The sequence below is a fragment of the Prosopis cineraria genome, unplaced genomic scaffold (assembly GCF_029017545.1).
Source record: "Prosopis cineraria cultivar Desert tree isolate PC_DT_omini unplaced genomic scaffold, ASM2901754v1 PC180, whole genome shotgun sequence".
NCBI lineage: Eukaryota > Viridiplantae > Streptophyta > Magnoliopsida > Fabales > Fabaceae > Prosopis > Prosopis cineraria.
In genome coordinates this window covers 22,206-42,147 of record NW_026555507.1, presented here as the reverse complement: position 1 = coordinate 42,147, position 19,942 = coordinate 22,206, and the positions used below count along the sequence as shown (strand labels likewise).

At 29.4% G+C, this 19,942-nt stretch overlaps 2 protein-coding genes across 2 annotated transcripts; one reads left to right on the top strand and one right to left on the bottom strand.

Annotated features, from left to right (window-relative positions):
* Positions 1-1,193: 1,193 nt before the first annotated feature.
* LOC129295744 (mannose/glucose-specific lectin-like) lies at positions 1,194-4,562 on the bottom strand. The gene is made up of 7 exons (XM_054934300.1): positions 4,436-4,562; positions 4,165-4,356; positions 3,839-4,075; positions 2,899-3,111; positions 2,081-2,314; positions 1,773-1,979; positions 1,194-1,679 (listed from the first exon to the last, which is right to left on the bottom strand). Exons 1-7 carry the CDS (start codon positions 4,436-4,438, stop codon positions 1,431-1,433), a joined length of 1,335 nt encoding a protein of 444 aa, XP_054790275.1. The 5' UTR covers positions 4,439-4,562; the 3' UTR covers positions 1,194-1,430.
* Positions 4,563-17,273: 12,711 nt separating this feature from the next.
* LOC129295745 (uncharacterized) lies at positions 17,274-19,357 on the top strand. The gene is made up of 2 exons (XM_054934301.1): positions 17,274-17,385; positions 17,514-19,357. Exon 2 carries the CDS (start codon positions 17,547-17,549, stop codon positions 19,152-19,154), a length of 1,608 nt encoding a protein of 535 aa, XP_054790276.1. The 5' UTR covers positions 17,274-17,385; positions 17,514-17,546; the 3' UTR covers positions 19,155-19,357.
* Positions 19,358-19,942: the final 585 nt, after the last annotated feature.

Here is a 19,942-nt window from a genome sequence, read left to right as displayed (position 1 = left end):
TCAACAGTTAATTGTGAATCTCAAAACAACCGTTTGTGAATTTTTGTTCTCAAAATTTAGTCAAACACATTTGAGAAATTAAAGAAAACAACTTGTGATTTTGAGGGGGGAAAAAAGTTGAGAATTAAGAAAATGACATTCAAGGACCTTTAAAGAATGTTGTTTGCAGACAAGAACCAATAACAAGTCATCATTTAAAGAAAAACAAATTCATGTTTCATTTTAACAACTAACAATTTATTTTTTATTAATCCTTATATGTGAATAATATTTTTGTTAAGTCCTTGGATATGATTTTTTCTTGAAAATTTAAGGGAATCAATTTTGAATTTTAATACTAACATGTGGATATTTGATCAATCAGTACATGTACTCACCTAATAAAATTTTGAAAAGCTACGTGGGATTTGATGAAAAGTTAATTACGAATATACAGCAGTTAGTTGTAAATCTCAAGATAATCAGTTGTATATTTTACGTTATTTTTAATATTCAAACTACTTGACAAATAAATCCTCTTAAAATTTTTCACACAGTTTTGTCGATTATTTAATAGATCTTTGAAAAAATAACAATAAAATCCTTTTAAAATATATAAATGACAATTTGATCCCTTAAAATGTTATAATTTTCCTGAAATCTCTGGGAGTTTTTCTATCATTAATAAATTTATATAAATTAACAAATTGCCCTAGTTAGAAATAAATGATTCATAACTTTTATTCTTATATTCGTAACTTTTCTTCTTAAATTCACAACAATACAATAGTTAATAAAAAATTTAACATGATTTGCTATTGCATTGTTGCGAATTTATGAAAAAAAGTTGTGAATATAAGAAGAAAATTTATGAATTATTTATTTTCAATAAGGGCAATTTTATAATTTATATAGATTCATTAATGACAGAAAAACTCTTAAAAATTTTATAAGAATTATAACATTTTAAATGATCAAATTATCATTTATATATTCACAGAAATTTTGTTGTGATTTTGCCTAGATCTTTCCTTTCATTCAAAAATTGACAAATGGCAAAATAGTACCACAAATGAGACAATTGTTCAGGAATCTCTAAGGACTTATCAGCACGTGTGGACATGATAATGATCGATGCTGATTATAACCGCAAACTTCCTGATTCTATCCTATGCGCGCGGACGTCATTCCAAAGTTATATTTGAAGCATCAAATCAGAGAACATCCGAGTGGATATAGATCGGAGTTTCTTTATTCCTCTAAAAGCAGCAGCAGTACATTTATTCCGCTAAAGTCGCGACAACATGGATATAGATCCAATAAAACCCTTGAAAACAAGAGCAATTATTAAAAACCCTTGAAAACAACCGTACGTGACGACTAAAAAAACACTCGCACACCGACACATCATAGCAGTAAATATTGCAAGGGGCATTCGTATAAATCATAAATTAGATGGCATTTTCAGGTTTGACGAAGATGCCGATGGCATCAAGGTAGTCACCAGCCTTTCCATGAAATCCAACTATCGTATTATTGCTTATAGGGATGGAGAAAGAAGTGCCTGAACTGCTTCCAAAAGGACCATATGTGGCTAGATTTGTAGTGAATGACAGCGACGTGATCGTTTGCAGCCTTGCAAATGCTCCATAAGTCCCACTTATGGATATCAGGTGCTCAGAAGGCCAGTTAATTTGAACCTGCAGCAAATCATCATGCATATAAATTAAACCAAAATATATACAAGTGCTCAATTAACAAAGGTTTTTTCCCGTAAACAGAACGAGTCTTACAGTTTTCCTTTCACCAAGATCATTGGGATTGTTGCCGCCAAATGTGGCAGAGGCAATACCAGTTGTGTCTTGGAATGATATGGACTTGATGTTTGACCCTACATTGATGACTATCTGGTTTATGCCTTCATTTGTTGCATAACTCCAAGGACTCCCACCTGAGCCTCCCCATGGACCTATTGAAATGCTTTCTTCTATGCCATCCCACTGCATCATCATCATCATCATCATCATCATCATTTCCACTTATTTGCCATAGTAAAATTATATATTTCCTATTAATATATATTACAGGAAAAAATGTTTACCGGTTTGGCACGGATGCCAATTGCATCAAGGAAATCGCCTGCTCTTCCATGGAATCCATTCACAAGAGAACCTTGTATTGGTAAGGAGAAAGAAGTCCCAGTGGAGGCCCCAAAAGGTCCGTGCGTGGTTAGATTGGTTGTGAATGATAATGATGTGATCACATTGAGTCCAACGTAATTTCCATATGTCCCGCTTATTGATGTCAGATACTCTGAAAGTCCGTTAATCTCAATCTACACATTAATTAACAAGTCAAAATTGCATCATGGAACATAAATATACGTAGGCATAGTAAATTTTGGCTTGACCAAATAAGGATGATCTATATATTTGCAAGAAATGATTCATTTGATTTCCTATCCTGTGCATGCATGCCATGCATCAAATTGGAACTAGCAATATGGGCAGGCTGAGCTCATTAGAACCAGGTTAGAAATCAAGATTAAAATAGATTTTAAATATTATTTTAAGATATTTTACAGATTAAATATAATAAAATATAAAAATATTAAACTAAAACTTAAACTATCTATAATAATATGTTCAAATATATGATTCCTCAATATAAATTAAACTAGAACTTAAAGAATTAATTAATATTTATTATTTTTAAATATATTTTTAAAAAATTTAATTGTTATTTGGGTATTATCACAAAGCCCAAATTTAATTGAGCTTAATCCAAATTTTTTCAAAGATATTCCAGTTGGCTCGAACAATAAAATTACGTTATTTTACTAAGCCCAACCTTAAATTTCTAAGTTTATTTGGATTGATCAGAATTACCAGCCTTACATAAAATAAATTCCCGACTTACTTTTTTTTCATCGCTAGTTCCATCTGTATCCTTGCCACCAAATTTTCCATACTTGTGCCCATTGGCGTCCGTAAAAGCGATGGACTTGATATTGGTTTTTGGTGCATCAACAATGATCTCTTTTATCCAACTTCCCACTCTAAAATCAAATGCTTTTCCACCTGAGCCACCCCAAGGCCCAAATGAAATGCTTCCAGATGCATCCGCTTGTACCTAAACCAAAACCAACTGTCATATATATATATATATATATATATGTAGTCTATGCTTCTAAGAAGAATCAAATTAAATGTAATACATATACATGATATCCATTATATATTTCATATGAGGAAAATGATAATTAAATGTCAGGAGATAAAATTAATGATAAATAACTTCTTGATAAAAATTTTTCAAAATAAATTGTAAATATCGATTTAAATAATTGTAAATTCTAGAGTCTCAATTATCCAAAAAAAAGACATATAAATTGTAATTGATGATATTCATATTTGCAACTTTTTAAATTAATATTTGTAATTCATATTCAATAACTAATTAATATTTGCAGCTTATATGTAGTCATCAATCCTTTTTGTGACTTTGATGTCATTCTCCCTTATATATATATATATATATTCTTTCCTGTTAAAAATATAAGCTTTAAACAATCATATCAAAAATAATAAAAAATGTTATTTTCATGAAAATATATATTATTGTTTCCTTTCACCATTAGTTCCAATATATGATAAGTGAGAAAAATATCAAAAATTCACAAATACAAGAATCTAGGTTATTAAACACAAGGGGTAAAGTAAAAAAAAAATTCTTTTACAGAATAAGTTGCTTATATTTTCAATCAAGATTATGTGAAAAAATGTTTATATTTTAGACTGGAAGAGGGAGTATATGGATGAATGTAAAAATACTGAGGTAAGAAAAAAAAATTACTTACCGGTTGCACAAAAATGCCAATTGCATCCAGGAAAAAACCAGCTCTCCCATGGAACCCAACAATGACACTATCTGCTATTGGGATAGAGAAAGGCTCGCCACCAGCAGTTGTTCCAAAAGGTCCATAAGTGGTGAGATTTGTGATCAACGATAGGGACCTAATTACTAGATTTCCAGTGTGATTTCCATAGGTCCCGCTTATGGATTTCAAATACTCTGAAGGCCAACGAATTTCAGTCTACAATTACATCATAATAAGGTAAGTAATTAAAATGACAAGTATAATTGAATATATTCAATCAATTAATTAAGCAATTAAGTGATCACCTTCCTCTCTTGACCCCCAGCACTGCCGAATTTTCCAGAAACATAACCATTGGCGTCTTTGAAGAAAACGGATTTTATAACAACATCTTCATAGACGATTATCTGTGTTATCCCTCGGCTTGCCTTGAAACTCCAATTGTCGCCACCAGAACCTCCCCAAGGTCCTAATGAAATTACTGCTCCCAAGGACCCCTGACCACAAACCAAAGAGTAAGAACCCATGAGCATGCTAATGAGGGAAGAATGATGAAGATGATGATACAATGCCTACCATTTTGCTTGATTATTAGACTTGGAAATGAATTTGTTGATTGCTGAACGATGGTGTATGTCTCGCCCTCCCTTTGTCAGGTCTATATATAGACATATACATTACAAGTGGAATGATGAAGGAAGATTACTAATTAATCCTGTTAGTTCCAGAAAACGAAGCCGTTCTTATCTTGATTATATTGATTGATGATGAAAAACGTGCGTCATACTCCCTTCAATCTTATTTATAAGACACTTTATAAAGGTATTTTTTAATCTAAAATATAAGACACTTTGTAATAATTAAATTGTTTTTTTTAAATTTATCCTTTCTCGTATTTAATGTAGTCGTACTATTATTTAAACTCAAGGTTAAAAATAAAAGTACATCTTATTTTTTATAATATAAAAAAAATTAATTTTTTTTTAAAATGTGCGATAAAGTTGAATTAGTAGTAATCCGGGCCCATAATTAGCCACCGCTTGAGACAAATTAAAAGATTGGTCTTGATTCTTAATTATTACTGCGATTGGAAGTATTCAATTATTCTTTCAACAAAGACATAATTGAAGCATGTGCTTTGGGATCGGACCAGTGCGATGTTATCTCTTTGCCATCTAACTAATTATTGCATCGGCCATATTCAGATAAATCTCCTACCAACACGAATATACTTTAGCAGAAGCTGCTGCTGCTCCTCACAACGTCATTAATTTAAGCACTTTCCTCCTAACTTATAAATACTACTAAGGAATATATAGACTTAAAAGATGATCGCATGACAAGATGTATAGCTTTTTCATGGAAAGAAACACTACCTCTTGAATATATATTTTTTTCAAAAAAAAAAATATATGAGGTAGCGTTTCCTCAGAGCAAACATACACTTAACCTAACATCGATCTTATCCCTGACCATCAAAAATAACGTGCATAAGTTTAAATAATAATTATTAATTCGACTGACTGGAAACCAAGTGAGGAAGACAAAACCAAATCAAAGTAATCTTGATAATTAAAAAAAAAACGTGTGTTATAATTAATTTTCTTAAAAAAATATTATAACTTCTAAAATCAAATTAAAGAGACTACAGTATGAGTGTGAATTAATTTAACTTTAATACATGTATCCGTGATTATTTCAGACTCGAACCTTAAGCTACTAATTGTGAATTTTTCAAGAATCGACTACCCATATGGAAAGGGATATTTTTTTTAAAGAAAAAATTTACTTAGTCTAAAATATAAGGTATTAGATGGTTGATATAGCTTTTTTCAACTATAATTTTACTTCATTTATTATTTCTTTTAAAAAAATCTCTTGACATTTCAACGTTCATTATTATTGAAACATTATTATAGAACATTTAATTAGGGTATAATTGAAAAGATGCATATAATTTTTTTAAAAAATTAATGTTTCAACCAAATTTTTTTAGAACTGGAAAATAGTGACCCATATTCAATATTATTATATATCAGAGAGAATTTAAAGAACTACCATTGCAATCAAAACGTGAGGCGAATTCGAATTCTCGCAAGATAATAAGTGCTCATCATATCGGATTAGGACTAAAGCTAAAGTATGAAATGGACGGTTATGCATGCATTGACTGCCGCTGTCTTAGAATGCAAAAAACAAAATATATCATATCTGCTAGGCTTAAAAACGTGGAATATAAATTAATTTGAGGTATGGGGATAAAAGTTGTGCTAATTAAAACTGATCAATAATTGCATTGGAATTTGATCTATCTTATGGATATGAAATTTTCTAAAGTTTTAAAAATCGGATCGATCATTGAACCGGATAAGACATTGATTTAAGAATTAACGGACAGATTGTGGTTGAACCAAGCATGACTAATTAATATATTTTTAATGTCATATGATGTTATATTAAAGATGGAATTTTTTAAAATATATCTGAACTTATTTAATATATTTAAAGGCACTTATTCATTATATATATAGAAATGATAAAGTATCAAGCACTTTTTGAAGATTTTTTATAATTAAATTAATTATAATGAAGTTTGAAAAATACAGATAAATAATTTGAAGTATAAGGATTAATTATATGCGCTCACAGTAAAAAAGAATTCAAGAAATAATTAAAATAACTCAACAAAAATTATGGGGGAAAAAATTTGAAAACGAAGAAGACAAAGTGCTGATGTTAAACCCCCCCGATCCCACATCGAGAGATAGCAAATTCTCCACTTAGATGATTGCCCGTAATATGACCGGAGGCTGTGCGCGCAGAGGGCGCACAGTGCGTTGGCATGGGGTTAGGTTGTCTAAATCCAAAGATCACAACTCTTTACCCGTGTGAAAATTACAAGTTTTGCCTTTTTTTTAAAAAAAAAGTTTAATCTGATTCATAAGCTTACAATTGATTTGCTTTTTATTTGTTAAGCTGGTTTTTACTTGGGGTTAGCCAGTTGTTGACGAGTTGGTCAACTATTCGATTTAAGGGAATTGACCGGATCGGACTAGGAGTTGGTTCTTGGTTCAATTGGTTTGGTTAGGCATTTAAAATGCTGAAATTTTCCAAATTTATAGATTAATATGCTGCAATTTTAATATGTTAATGAGACAAAATGACAGTCTATGAATTTGTACATTGGCGCTAAAAATCATAATCAAATATAAATATTTTTAATTAAATTATATTATTTTAATTATGACTAATTGGATATTAATTTTATTCTTAATCACTAAGGGAAAATGACAATTGCAGATCCCATAAATACATTAATGATAATTTCAGACCTTAAATTATTGAAATCCTATTAAGGGGCTATGGTCGACCTTACTTAAAATTTAAAACAATTTGAGTTTACAAAATTTTCCTTATAAACAAATGCAAAAAATAGTTGATCAAACATCAAACTTAGTTTTGAAATTTTGAAAAACCACTTGGAATTCATTGAAGAGTACGACAATCAATTATGAATCTCAAACATGTCACTTATGAATTTTTGTATTCATTAATATAGAAACAAATCATTTGGAAAATTAAGAGAAGCAACTTGTTGTTCTTAGAAAAGTAAGTTGGGAATTTACTATAGTCAATGTTGCATCCTAGAAATGACATATGAACTTTTGGTCAGCTAGTAAATATACTCGATTGTGAAATCTTAAAAAGCCACTTGGGATTCGATGAGAGTTGATTATGAATATGCAACATCAAACCAACCATTTGTGAATTTTTGTTCTCAAAATTTAGTCAAACCCATTGGAGGAATTAAAGAAAACAACCTGTGATGTGTTCTTGGGAAAAAATTTACAGGAGCAAATTATGAATCTTAATTCTATCATTTGAATATTTGTTCAATCAGTACATATACTCACCTATAAAATTTTGAAAAGCGGGGAATTGATGGGAAGTTAATTATGAACAAAACAACTACTCGTAAATCTCAAAACAATCACATGTAAATCTTATTTTATTCTTTATATTTAACCAAACCCACTTAACAAATGAATCCCTTCAAAATTGATAAATGGTGAAATAGCACCACAAAGTGAGATAATTATTTTGAAATCCTAGGAGACTTATCAGTCATAAATTTTTTTGCGAACATTTTTGACCATCTACAAAATCATAGAAAGTATAGTTGTTAAGAAGTTATTGCATGAGTAAACTAAATTTAAGGAAAGCATAACTTTGAGTTTCTATATTTTACTCACGTTTTGATATAAGTCTCTTCACTTTTTTTTTTTGTGTTTTAGTTCTTTATACTTTCATTTTTTAATGTTCTAAGTCACTAAATGAACAAAGTGTAAGGACTTTGAAAAAATCTAAAACACTAAAAAATGAAAGTGTAAGGATTTGTAACACCGAAAAAAGAACATAGATGTAAAGCAAAATACGAGCAAAGTGCAGGAATTTAAAATTATATTTTTTCAATAATTTATTATTAGCTATGTTATTAATATTTAAACTGAAGTTTTTAATAACTAAGTTGACGTGGATATATAAAAATTGTACTTCTTGTTACATAATTAAACAAATAATTATTTTTTTTATATTAACAACTTTACTTTTGTTATTCACAACTTTTTAGTTTAGATTTTAATAACTACACTTTTTATTATTTTGCTGAGGTTCAGAATCACAATTTTACAAAAAAAAAATTATGTCAGATAAGCCTTAAGCACTCCAAAATAATTATTTCATTTTGAGGTATTTATTTATCACTACTCTATTGAAGTTGGGGTGACCGTCATTCAAGGGGAAGGCGGCTGGCGGGCTATTTCCATACCTTTTTTGAATGAATTTTTTATCCATAGAAGGACAAAAAAAAAAAAGAAAGAAAGAAAGAAAGGATGTGAACAAAATTGATGATGAAAAACGTGCAAAAGTTTAAATTGTAAGTATTCGGCTAACTGGGACCCAATCTTTGATAGATTAAAAAACAAACGTGCATTATAACTAATTTTCTTAAAAACAAAAATTATAACTTTTAAAATCAAAGACTACAATATGAGTGTGACTTACTTTAATACATGTATCCGTAATTATTCGAGACTCAAACATTAATTAAGCTACTCATTGTGGATTTTATTACAAGAATCCGAGAAATTAAAAAGAATAACAATGGAGCAAGTGTCATAGTTCCTCAGTCTTAAATTGTAAGCTGCTTTTGGATAAAAATCACATGTACTAATAAAACTCATTAGATACATTTTAAAACACTATTTTATTTAAAATAAAAATATAAAATTTTAAAATATCTTTTATTTAATATTTTATTTATGAAAAATATTGAAGAAAGAGAATATAATAAAAAAGATAGTATCAAAAATTATTAATAATAAAATTTTATTTTTATTAAAGTATTTTATATTTTAACACGGTAATTTTTTAAAAATATTTTATAATTTAAAAAGGAGATAATATAATTGAAGCAATAATGTAATAAAAGCTTTGAGTTCAAGCAATAAATAAAATGAATCTGTCATATCCAGACAAAAACTAGCACAAGTTATTATCATCAAGTGGTGGCATTTTAAGTAATGGTGTTCAAAACTAATTCAAATTGAAAAGACCAAATCATACTGACCATTGACCAAGTTTTCTTCAATTTTTATGACATACAAACTAATTGGTTCGGTTTGGTTTTGGTTTCAAGATCTAAAAACCAAAACAAACTTAGACCAAGCCTGATTCAAAAATATTATTTATTTATGTAATATCTATCTAATTAATATCTATATATTATAACATTGAGAGATAGATATTATGTTTTGAATATATGTGTATAATGCGTATGGAACTAAGAATATAAATATTAATATTAAATAGTGTGATATTTGAAATTTTGGATATTTAGACTTGAGATATTTGTTTGTTTGATACTTGCTGTTAGGTGATGAATTTTCTCCATGAGGATTCAAATAGTGCATCTAATATAATTATGAAGATGATTAGTAGATCACCATCATTAGTTTGATTTTCTACTACTTGCAAATCATAAAATTAATTTGCATAATATATATATATATATATATTTTGAATGGCACAAGTGAATTGATGAAATCATGAAGATACAGTACACTCAAGGCCAATGAAATCAAGAGATGAGTAAGACTAATATAATATGAACATATCTTTTTATCTTTGATTCATTTGAGACCAAGCAAAAAATAAATAAAAATTAAATTAAAAAGAATGAACATGTATGCATAAGATATGTGATTAATTAAGGTTTAAAAACTTTCCATAAATATGCATGTTATGATTGAAATAAAGCATGGGATAAACAAGAACCTTTCATATAATAAAAGAACCAGCAATGCATAAATCAATTCAAATTAAAAGAAATCCAACTATTATAAAGATAGGAAAAAGGAAAAAAAATCAAATAAATTCATTGAAACTTGATCCATACCTTAGCCAAGCCAAACTGAAACAAAAACTAAACCAAATTGATTTTCATAGAAATCAATCAAGTTTCGCTCATGAGTAAACTGATTAGTTTGGTTTAGTTTGATTTTTATCCGTCCAAGACCAAGTCAAACCGAATCCGTAGATACTCTTAATTTCAAGTGAAAGGGCGATGGCCAGGCATGTGACTTTGGGCATCCCTCATGGGAAAAGTGCATTGGCATTTTTTTTTATACTTTTTTTGGCCTTTTTTTTTTTAACGAAGACTTACCAAATAACTTTTGTTTTTTGTTTTTTTTACTGGTGGCTTTGTGAGAGAGCAAATTCTCTTATCAGGAAAGAAATAATATACTTTTTAGAAATTGTACTTAATCGTCCAAGATGTAAAATATGAATAAATGTTATAATTTTTTAACTATAAATTAACTTTATTTTTCACTTCTTTTTTAAAAATAACCTCTTAAAATTTCAATTGTCATCATTATTGAAATATCTGTATATGGCATTTAACAAATGTATAATTGAAAAGATGTATATAATTTTTAACAAAAATTAATGGTTTCAATTAATTTTTTTTAAATTTTGAAATAGTTATCAATATTTTACATTATTATATATCAGAGAGAATATATGGAACTGCCATCGTAATCATAACGTGTGGTTCAAGTCTCGCAAGATAACAAGTGCTCGTCATAGGATAAGGACTAAGGCTAAAGTATGGAATGGACGAGTATGCAAGCATTGAATGTCCTCTTCGAATGAATAATAACAATAATAATAATAATAAATAAAATCTATCATATATGTTAGGGTTAAAAACGTGGAATATAAATTAACTTGAGATTTGGGGCTACAAGTTGTGTTAATTAAAACTGATCATATGATATGGAATTTTCCAAATTTATAGATTGACATGCTGCAATTTTAATGTGTTAAGGAGAAAAAATGACAGTACAGTCTATGAATTTTTACATCACTGCTAAAAAATCTTAGTAAAATATAAATATTTTTATATTTTTTAATTAAATTATATTATTTTAATTATGACTAACCAGATATTAATTTTATCCCTAATCATTAAGGGAAAATGACAAAGTGCTTATTTAATATATTACAGATGGAATTTTGTAAAATATATCTGAACTTATTTAATATATTTAATAGCACTTATTCATTATATATATGGAAATGACAAAGTATCAAGCATTTTTTGAAGATTTTTTAAAATTAAATTAATTATAATGAAGTTTGAAAAATACAGATAAATAATTTGAAGTATAAGGATTAATTATATGCGCTCACACTAAAAAAAAATCAATAAATAATTAAAATAACTCAACAAAAATTATGGGAAAAAATGGAAAATGAAGAAAACAAGTGCCGTTGTTAAAAACCATAGAGTGCTGCATCGAAAGATAAAAAATTCTCCATTTAAGCTATGTTTGGTTTGAGGAGAGGTGCAAGAATGCAAGGGAGGGGGGATCCTCCCAATTTGGGGAAAGGTTTTGGAGGAGAGAGGATAGGGGAGAAAAAAATTTTAAAAATTTAATCCAATTCATAAGCTTACAACTGATTTGCTTTTTATTCGTTAAGCTGGTTTTTACTGGTGGTTAGCCAGTTGTTAACTGATTTGGTCAACTATTTGGTTTAAGGGAGTTGATTGGACCAAACCACATACTACAAACAAAAACCAAAAAAAAAAATGAATATATGAAAGTTATTTTAACTCATAAATAAAGGTTACTAGCTACTCGTAAATATTAAGACAATTACTTGTAAATGTTATTTTATTCTTCATATTTAAACAAACCCACTTGACAGATAAATCCCTTCAAAATTGACAAATGGCAAAATAGCACCACAAAGTGAGATAATTTTTTTTTAAATCCCACGAGACTTATCAGTCATAAATTTTTTTGTGAACATTTCTGACCATCTACAAAATAATACAAAGTATAGCTGTCAAGACAAACTAGAGTTGTTGCATGACTAAACTAAATTTATGATTAGCTATGTTATTAATATTTAAACTGAAGTTATTAATCACTAAGTTGACGTTCTTAATATAAGAAGTGTACTTCTTGCTATGTAATTAAGCAAATACCTATTTTTTATATTAATAACTTTACTTTCGTTATTAACAACTTTTCAGCTTAGATTTTAACAACTAAGCTTTTGAGGGTCAGAATCATAATTTTAGAAAATAATTATGTTAGACGGGGTCTTAAGCACTTAAAAATATTTACTTCATTTAGCGGTATTTATTTATTACTGCTCTCTTGAAGTTCGGGTGATCGTCATTCAACGGGGTGGCGGCTGGCAGGTTCCTTCCATACCTTTTTTGAATGAATCTTTTATCCATAGAAGGACAAAAAAGGAAAGGAAAGAAGGTAAAAGGATGTACGTAAAATGATGATGAAAAACGTGCATAAGTTTAAATTGTAAGTATTCGGCTAACAGGGACCAAATCTTTGATAGACAAAAACAAAGACCAAGAAGAAGAAGAAGAAGCGTGCATTATAGCTAATTTTCTTAAAATATATATATATATATATATATATTTAACTTTTAAAATCGAAGACTACAATGAGTGTGACTTAGTACTTTAATACATGTATCCATAATTATTTGAGACTCAAACAATTAAGCTACTCATTGTTTATTACAAGAATCAAAGAAATAAAAAAGAATAACAATAGAGCCAGTGTCATACTTCTTCCATTTTAAATTATAAGATATTTTTAGATAAAAATTTTATATATTAATAAAACTCATCAAATATATTTTACAACTCTATTTTATTCAAAATAAAATATAAATTTTTAAAAATACCTTTCATTTAATATTCTCTTCGATAGGGTAATTTTGAAAAAAATTTCCATCCCAAAATATAAGATACTTTGGTTAGATTAATGTTTCATTAAATGTACTAATTTAAATATCACCCTTTCTCTCTTTACAATTAATTTTTATCCTTTCTCTTTTAATTATATTAAATGATGGATATTTTTAAAAATTTATATTTTTATTTTGTAAAGATAAATTTATTAAGCGTATTTAATGAAATTTATTAATATGTAAAATTTTATCTAAAAGTGTCTTACAATTTGAAATGAAAAAAATATTTTATTTATGAAAAATATTGAAGAAAGAGAGCATAGTAAAAAAGATAATATTAAAAAAGTATTAATAATAAAATTTTATTTGTATCAAAATATTTTATATTTTAATACAGTAAATGTTTTTAAAAATATTTTATAATTTAAATAAGAGATAATATAATCAAAGCAATAACATAATAGAAGCTTTGAATCCAAGCAGCAAATGAAATGAATCCGTCACAACAAGACAAAAAGTAGCGCAAGTTATTAACTGTTAAGTGGCGGCATTTCAGGTGAAAGGGTGACGCCTAGGGATGGGACTACACGTACTTGGGCGTTGCTCATGCGACAAGTACACTTTAAGATTTTTTTTTTTTTTTAACTAAGCCTTACCAAATAATTTTTTTTTTTAAATTGGTAGGTTGGTGAGAGAGAAAATTCTCTTATCAAGAAACGACATAGTTTTTGCTCAATTGTTAAAACTGAAATAATGGCTCTTAAGACTGGGTTGGAAGTTGTCAAGCAACTTAGTCTGCATAAGATTAATCTTTACTTTGATTTCATTAATGCTATGATTAATGCTATGAATTTTTTGAGAACAGATTGTGTCATCAATCATCCTCTATGGGTGGAAATTCCTGAAATACAAGAGGCTATATATGGTAATGGGGATGTGCAAATTCACTATATACCAATAGGAACAACATGGGATGCACTAATTTTCTAAAAAAAAGTCAAGAAGGACTACTAGTTTAGAGGTTATATTGATACTTATAGTTCCTCTAGGATGTTTGAGGTAATATTTAAAAAATAAGTAACATGCAAGTTATTGTGTTTCTTATTCTCTTTTATTGGTTTTTAGGCTAGTTTCTACTTTTTAGTTTCTCAAGCTCTTGCTTGGCTTTGTAATCCAAAACAAAAAAACAAAAGAAAGAAATAATATACTCCTTCCCCCGTGATATTTAAGGGGAATTTTTTAGAAATTGTACTTAATTTAAAATATAAAATATTAAATAAATGTTATACTTTTTTCAACTACAAACTTACTTTATTTTTCATTTCTTTTTTTAAAAATAATCTCTTAAAATTTCAATTGTCATCATTATTGAAATATCTATATAGGGCATTTAATTGAAAAGACGTTTATAATTTTTTAAAAATTAATATAAAAAATAATTATTAATATTTTATATTATATTATTATATATCAGAGAGAATACATGGAACCACCATCGTAATCATAACGTGTGGCGAATTAGAATTCTCGCAGGATAATAAGTTCTCATCATAGGATTAGGACTACAGCTAAATTATGAAATGGACAAGTATGTTTGGCCCAAAAAAAAATAAAAATTGGACGAGTATGCACGCATTAAATGTCGCTCTCTTAGAATGCCAAAAAGAAAAAATCTATCATATCTGTTAGGGTTAAAAACGTGGAATATAAATTAACTTGAGGTTTGGGGCTACAAGTTGTGTTAATTAAAACTGAACATATAATTGCATTGGAATTTGGTCTATGATATGGATATGAAACTTTCCAAATTTATAGATTGATATGCTGCAATTTTAACGTGATGAGGAGACAAAATTACATTTCAGTCTACGAATTTGTATATCAGTGCTAAAAAATCATAGTAAAATATAAATATTTCTATATATTTTAATTAACTTATATTATTTTAATTATGACAAATCAGATATTAATTTTATCCCTAATCATTAAGGGAAAATGACAATTGCAGATCCCATAGATACATTAATGATATAATTTCAAACCTTGAATTATTAAAATCCTATTAAGGGACTATAGTCCTTGCTTACAATTAAAAATACATTTGAATTTATAAATTTGCCCTTATAAGAAAATGCAAAAAATAGCTTATCAAACATTGAGTTAAGTTTTGAAATTTTGAAATTTTGAAAAGTCGCTTTGGGATTATTTGGAGAGTTAGTTGTGAATATAGGACGGTCAATTGTGAATTCCAAACTAATCACTCATAAATTTTTGTATGTATTAATATATAAACAAATCACTTGAAAAATTTAAAAATGCAATTTGTGATTCCTAAAAAAGTAAGTTGAGAATTTTTTAGAGTCAATTGTAAATTCTAGAAACAGCATATGTATTTTTGGTCAGTCAGTACATATACTTGCTTGTGGAATCTTAAAAACCCACTTGGGATTCCATGGAGATTTGGTTATGAATATGCGACAGTTAGTTTTGAATCTCAAATCAACAATTTGTGAATTGTTGTTAAACCCATTTGAGAAATTAAAGAAAATAACTTGTGATTCTTGGGAAAGAAAGTTGAGAATTGGAAAAATGGCATTCAAGGTCGACCTTTGAAGAATGGTATTTGCGGACGATGACCAATAACAAGTTACAATTTAAAAAAAATTCATGTTTTCATTTTAACAATTAACAATCAGTCTATCTTTGAATAATATTCTTCAAAGGTCCTTGAATGTGATTTTTTCATCATATGAAAAAATTAATAGTTAAGACAGACTAAAGTTTTTAATAATGAATGTGAAGTTGTTAATATAAAATGCGTAAGTATTATTGCACGATTAAACTAAATTTATAATTAGCTATGTTTATTAATACCTAAACTGAAGTTGTTAATAACTAAGTTGAAGTTGTTAATATAAAAATTGTACTTTTGCATAATTAAACAAGTAACTACGTTTTTTTTTTATATTAGCAACTTTATTAACAACTTTTTAGTTCAGGTTTTAGTGACTAAAGTCCTATTTGATAATTGAAAATGAATAAATAAAATGGAATTTAAAAAAAAAAAAAAAATGAAGAAAATTGCATTTTCCTATCATGGTAAACAAATGTTATAAATATGATAATTATCACATCTTCCAAAAATATAATGAATTAAGATTTTAACATTATAAATTAAATTACTCATCATTTTTATGAATGTTGTCACATGTCCCTTTTGATAATTTTATTTTTATATTTTATTCTATTCATTTCTAATAATTAAACAGAACCTTAGCTTTTTATTATTTTATTGAGAGTCAAAATCATAATCTCAAAGAAAAAAAATTATGTTAGATAAGTATTAAGTACTTCAAAATAATTACTCCATTTCGCCGTGCTCATTTATTATTTATTTTGGATAACAGTAGAGCAAGTGTCACAACTCACTCTATCTTAATTATAAGATACTTTTAAATAAAATCATGCATACTAAAAAAATTTATTAAATATATTTTATAACTTTATCTTTTAAAAATAAAAATTTAAATTTTTTAAAAATACTCTTTCTTTAATATTTTATTTATAAAAGAATATTGAAGAGAAAAAATATAATAAAAAAAGTAATATTAAAAAAATATAATTAATAAAATTTTATTCTTATTAAAACATTTTATATCTTATAATATCAAATCTTTTAAAAAAAAGGTCCTTTAATTTAGGAAGGATGTCGTATAATCAAAGCAATAACATAACAAAGACGTGAATTAGCAATAAATGAAATGCATTTGTCCTATCAAGACAAAAAGAGCCCTCGATATTATCGTCAAGTGGTAGCTTTTCATGTGAAAGGCCGACGGCCAGGCATGAGAGAACACGTGGGCATTGTCCACGTGACAAGTACTTCTAGATTGCAAAAAGCAAAATCTATCATATCTGTTAGGGTACAAAAACGTGGAATATAAACTTGAATAAAGGAATCCAATAAGCACAAAAGATTGTTGTTTACGATTGATCACACTGCACTGTGCATTCAAGTAATGATTATTTGATTGAATTCGGTGAATCATATATGTTTTGTTTGCACATGTCACGCCACCAGCCACAGACAAATCGGAGGCATCTACGGTTTTGCCGTCCGCATCTATATATACACACACGCACCTACGCCATTACAGATATCAACATACAACATATTAATTCCTTCCACTAAGCAAAATAGCAGCTTTTCCATTGTTGTAATTTTTGCAAAATAGGTCAATTATGTCTCTCTTTCTCATGTTCTTTGTTTTTCACTATTTCCTCTCTTTTAACAACTTATTCTAACGAGGACTATCACTGACGTGTCTTTTCTTGTATCTGCTTGCCGTGAGTTATATTGCAGTGAAAGATCATCTTCCATATCATCACACGTACGATGGGTGTGGAGTTCACTGTGGAGATCAACATTGAGACTAGCACCAGAGGAGGCTATCGTAATTTCATTCAGAACCTGCGCACACAACTCGGGGTGAGATCTTCTCACAATCGTCCAGCTCTTGCTGTTCAGCAGAACCCACCCAATCGATTCTTCGATTTGGTTTTACGAACCAATGATCATTCCGTGAGGTTCAGGCTTCGAATGGACAACCTCTACTTGCTTGGCTACCAGATGGAAAGCGGACAGTGGTTAGAGCTCGACAACCACGACGAAAATCAGCAACTCGTGCATCTAATTACAGAATCTGGGACCCAGTTCCTAGGTTTCGATGGTAGTTACGAAGGTTTGGAAAGAGTTGCTCATCAAAGCTTGTTAAATACCAGAGTTGGCTTCCACAACCTTGTCTATGCTATTAATCAACTTGCTGGAACCACAAATTGGGAGGCGAGGGCACGCAGCTTGATCGTTGTGATTATGATGTTTTGTGAAGCAACCAGACTCATTCCAGTATTTGACTACATGGCCGAAAATTTTCACAACTCGTCTGACACTAATCGTAACACGGAAGGCACAATCCAGCCTTGGATTATTGACCTGGTTCGCAGTTGGTATCGTTTGTCTGCAGCATTGTTGCGTGCTGATGCTTACCCACAGGAAAGGTTTCATCTCCTGCCAAACAACATAAGAATTCCACCAAATAACAGGCAGATAAGAACTCTTGCCGAGGCTTTGGAAATACTTGGCATCTTGTTGGGTCTTTGCTTCATTGGTAGTGGACCAAAAAGGCTCCCACGTATGGCCTCTGATGAAGAACAATGCTTTTTAGGGATACCGCTTTTGCAGGTCTTCTCGGTGCGCATGAACAACATAGATAGTGAGGATCCTGGGCAACTCTATGGCACAATTACAGTCGACGATGGATTATATACACGGTTCATCTACAACCGTACAAGGGGCAACTATGAATCCATTAGTCCTGGCCAAAATGTTACCTTAATTGGACCGCCTGAATCTGTTTCAGCCTTCGGGAATGTTAACATCAAGTTGCTTCTCACTGATAAGGACATCGTATCTGCTGACGATGCAATCATGAATGAAGATATTTCGTGGGATGCTGCTAACATTGGCCATGTGTATGACAAACTCATGGCTAAGAAACTAGACAGTAGCCGAGGTTCGGTGACTGTCAATTATGCGGTGCTGCGAAATGCTGTGGCTGCCAGGGTGACCATTTCAGTTGAAGAAGGAGGGGAATATGACGTGGAGGTTTATGGCCAGGCTTCTGCTTACTACAACAATTGGGACCAGGGCTCTGGTGATGCGACTTGTTTGTTGTTCAAAAGATCATCAAATGACTATGTTGAAGTAAGGCGTTGGCAAACTATTCCATTGTTGAGATCTGTGATTGCAGTGCCATTGAGTAGCTCTCTTAAAGTTTCTGCGCATTTGTATGATCATGACCCAATCTCTGCTGATGATGAGATTGCAAATGGAACAGCAGAGTTCCCAGTCCCAGACAAAATACCAGATACAACCTTCAAGCGTGTCGATGGAAAAGATGGAAACTATGTGACCGTCACAGTCTATTGGACTTCTGGTTTCTAAGCCGCTTTCCATGACATCCAAGTTATCTTTAATTTACATATTGGCTTTTGTTTTGGCGAGTTAATGTCTTGTTTTTGTGTCTTAAGTTGATGTGATGTTTCAATTGTGAGCCTATATATCTCGCTCCTGCAATAATGTCATGTTTGTTTTGCTGCATTATATTACTCTTGTTATACGTCTGGTAATGGAAACTCTTGATGTCATATATTTGTTTATTTTTGCTTTACCTTATTAGTCTGGATGGTGTGGTATATATCATGCCAAATATATGGTGAGACAAGCAAGGTTCATTAAAAACTGAATAAAACTAGTTGGTCGACTAGAAAGAGAAAAAAATGGATGAAATGGCGATTTTGGTATGATATGGATAATGCTTTGGGTTTGGGTTATGGTTAGTTTTGTCACTCTTGAAAGGGAGAGGAAGAAACAGCTTAGGTTTATGGATAATAGGCATAGGCATATATATGATAAATAAATGTGTATTATATTTATAAATTATAAAATAAGTACCCACACACACATGATAATTGATGAGCATCTTATATTTTATAAATATTTTTTAAAAATATAAAATATTTATTAACTTTCTAAAATGAGATTTTAAAGCTAAAGCTACATATAAAGAGTGTCAAGCGAAACCTCTTTTGTCTTAGGAAGCTTTGCCTCATAATTGAGCTTGGCAATGCCTCTAGCTCATTTCAAAACTTGCAAGGACTCAGATTTAATTTGGAGATACTTTTCAAAAGAGAAGGTCGTAGTTTGCCATATTCAAAATGTTCATCATCATG

Bases quoted from the DNA above. Each gene is read 5' to 3' on its own strand.
- LOC129295744 (XM_054934300.1), bottom strand. The intron at 3,112-3,838 runs GTAAGTAATTTT...GTTTTGGTTTAG, and splicing joins TTGGCATTTTTGTGCAACCG to GTACAAGCGGATGCATCTGG. The intron at 2,315-2,898 runs GTAAGTCGGGAA...ATTAATGTGTAG, and splicing joins GAACTAGCGATGAAAAAAAA to ATTGAGATTAACGGACTTTC.
- LOC129295745 (XM_054934301.1), top strand. From the start codon at position 17,547: ATGGGTGTGGAGTTCACTGTGGAGATCAACATTGAGACTAGCACCAGA.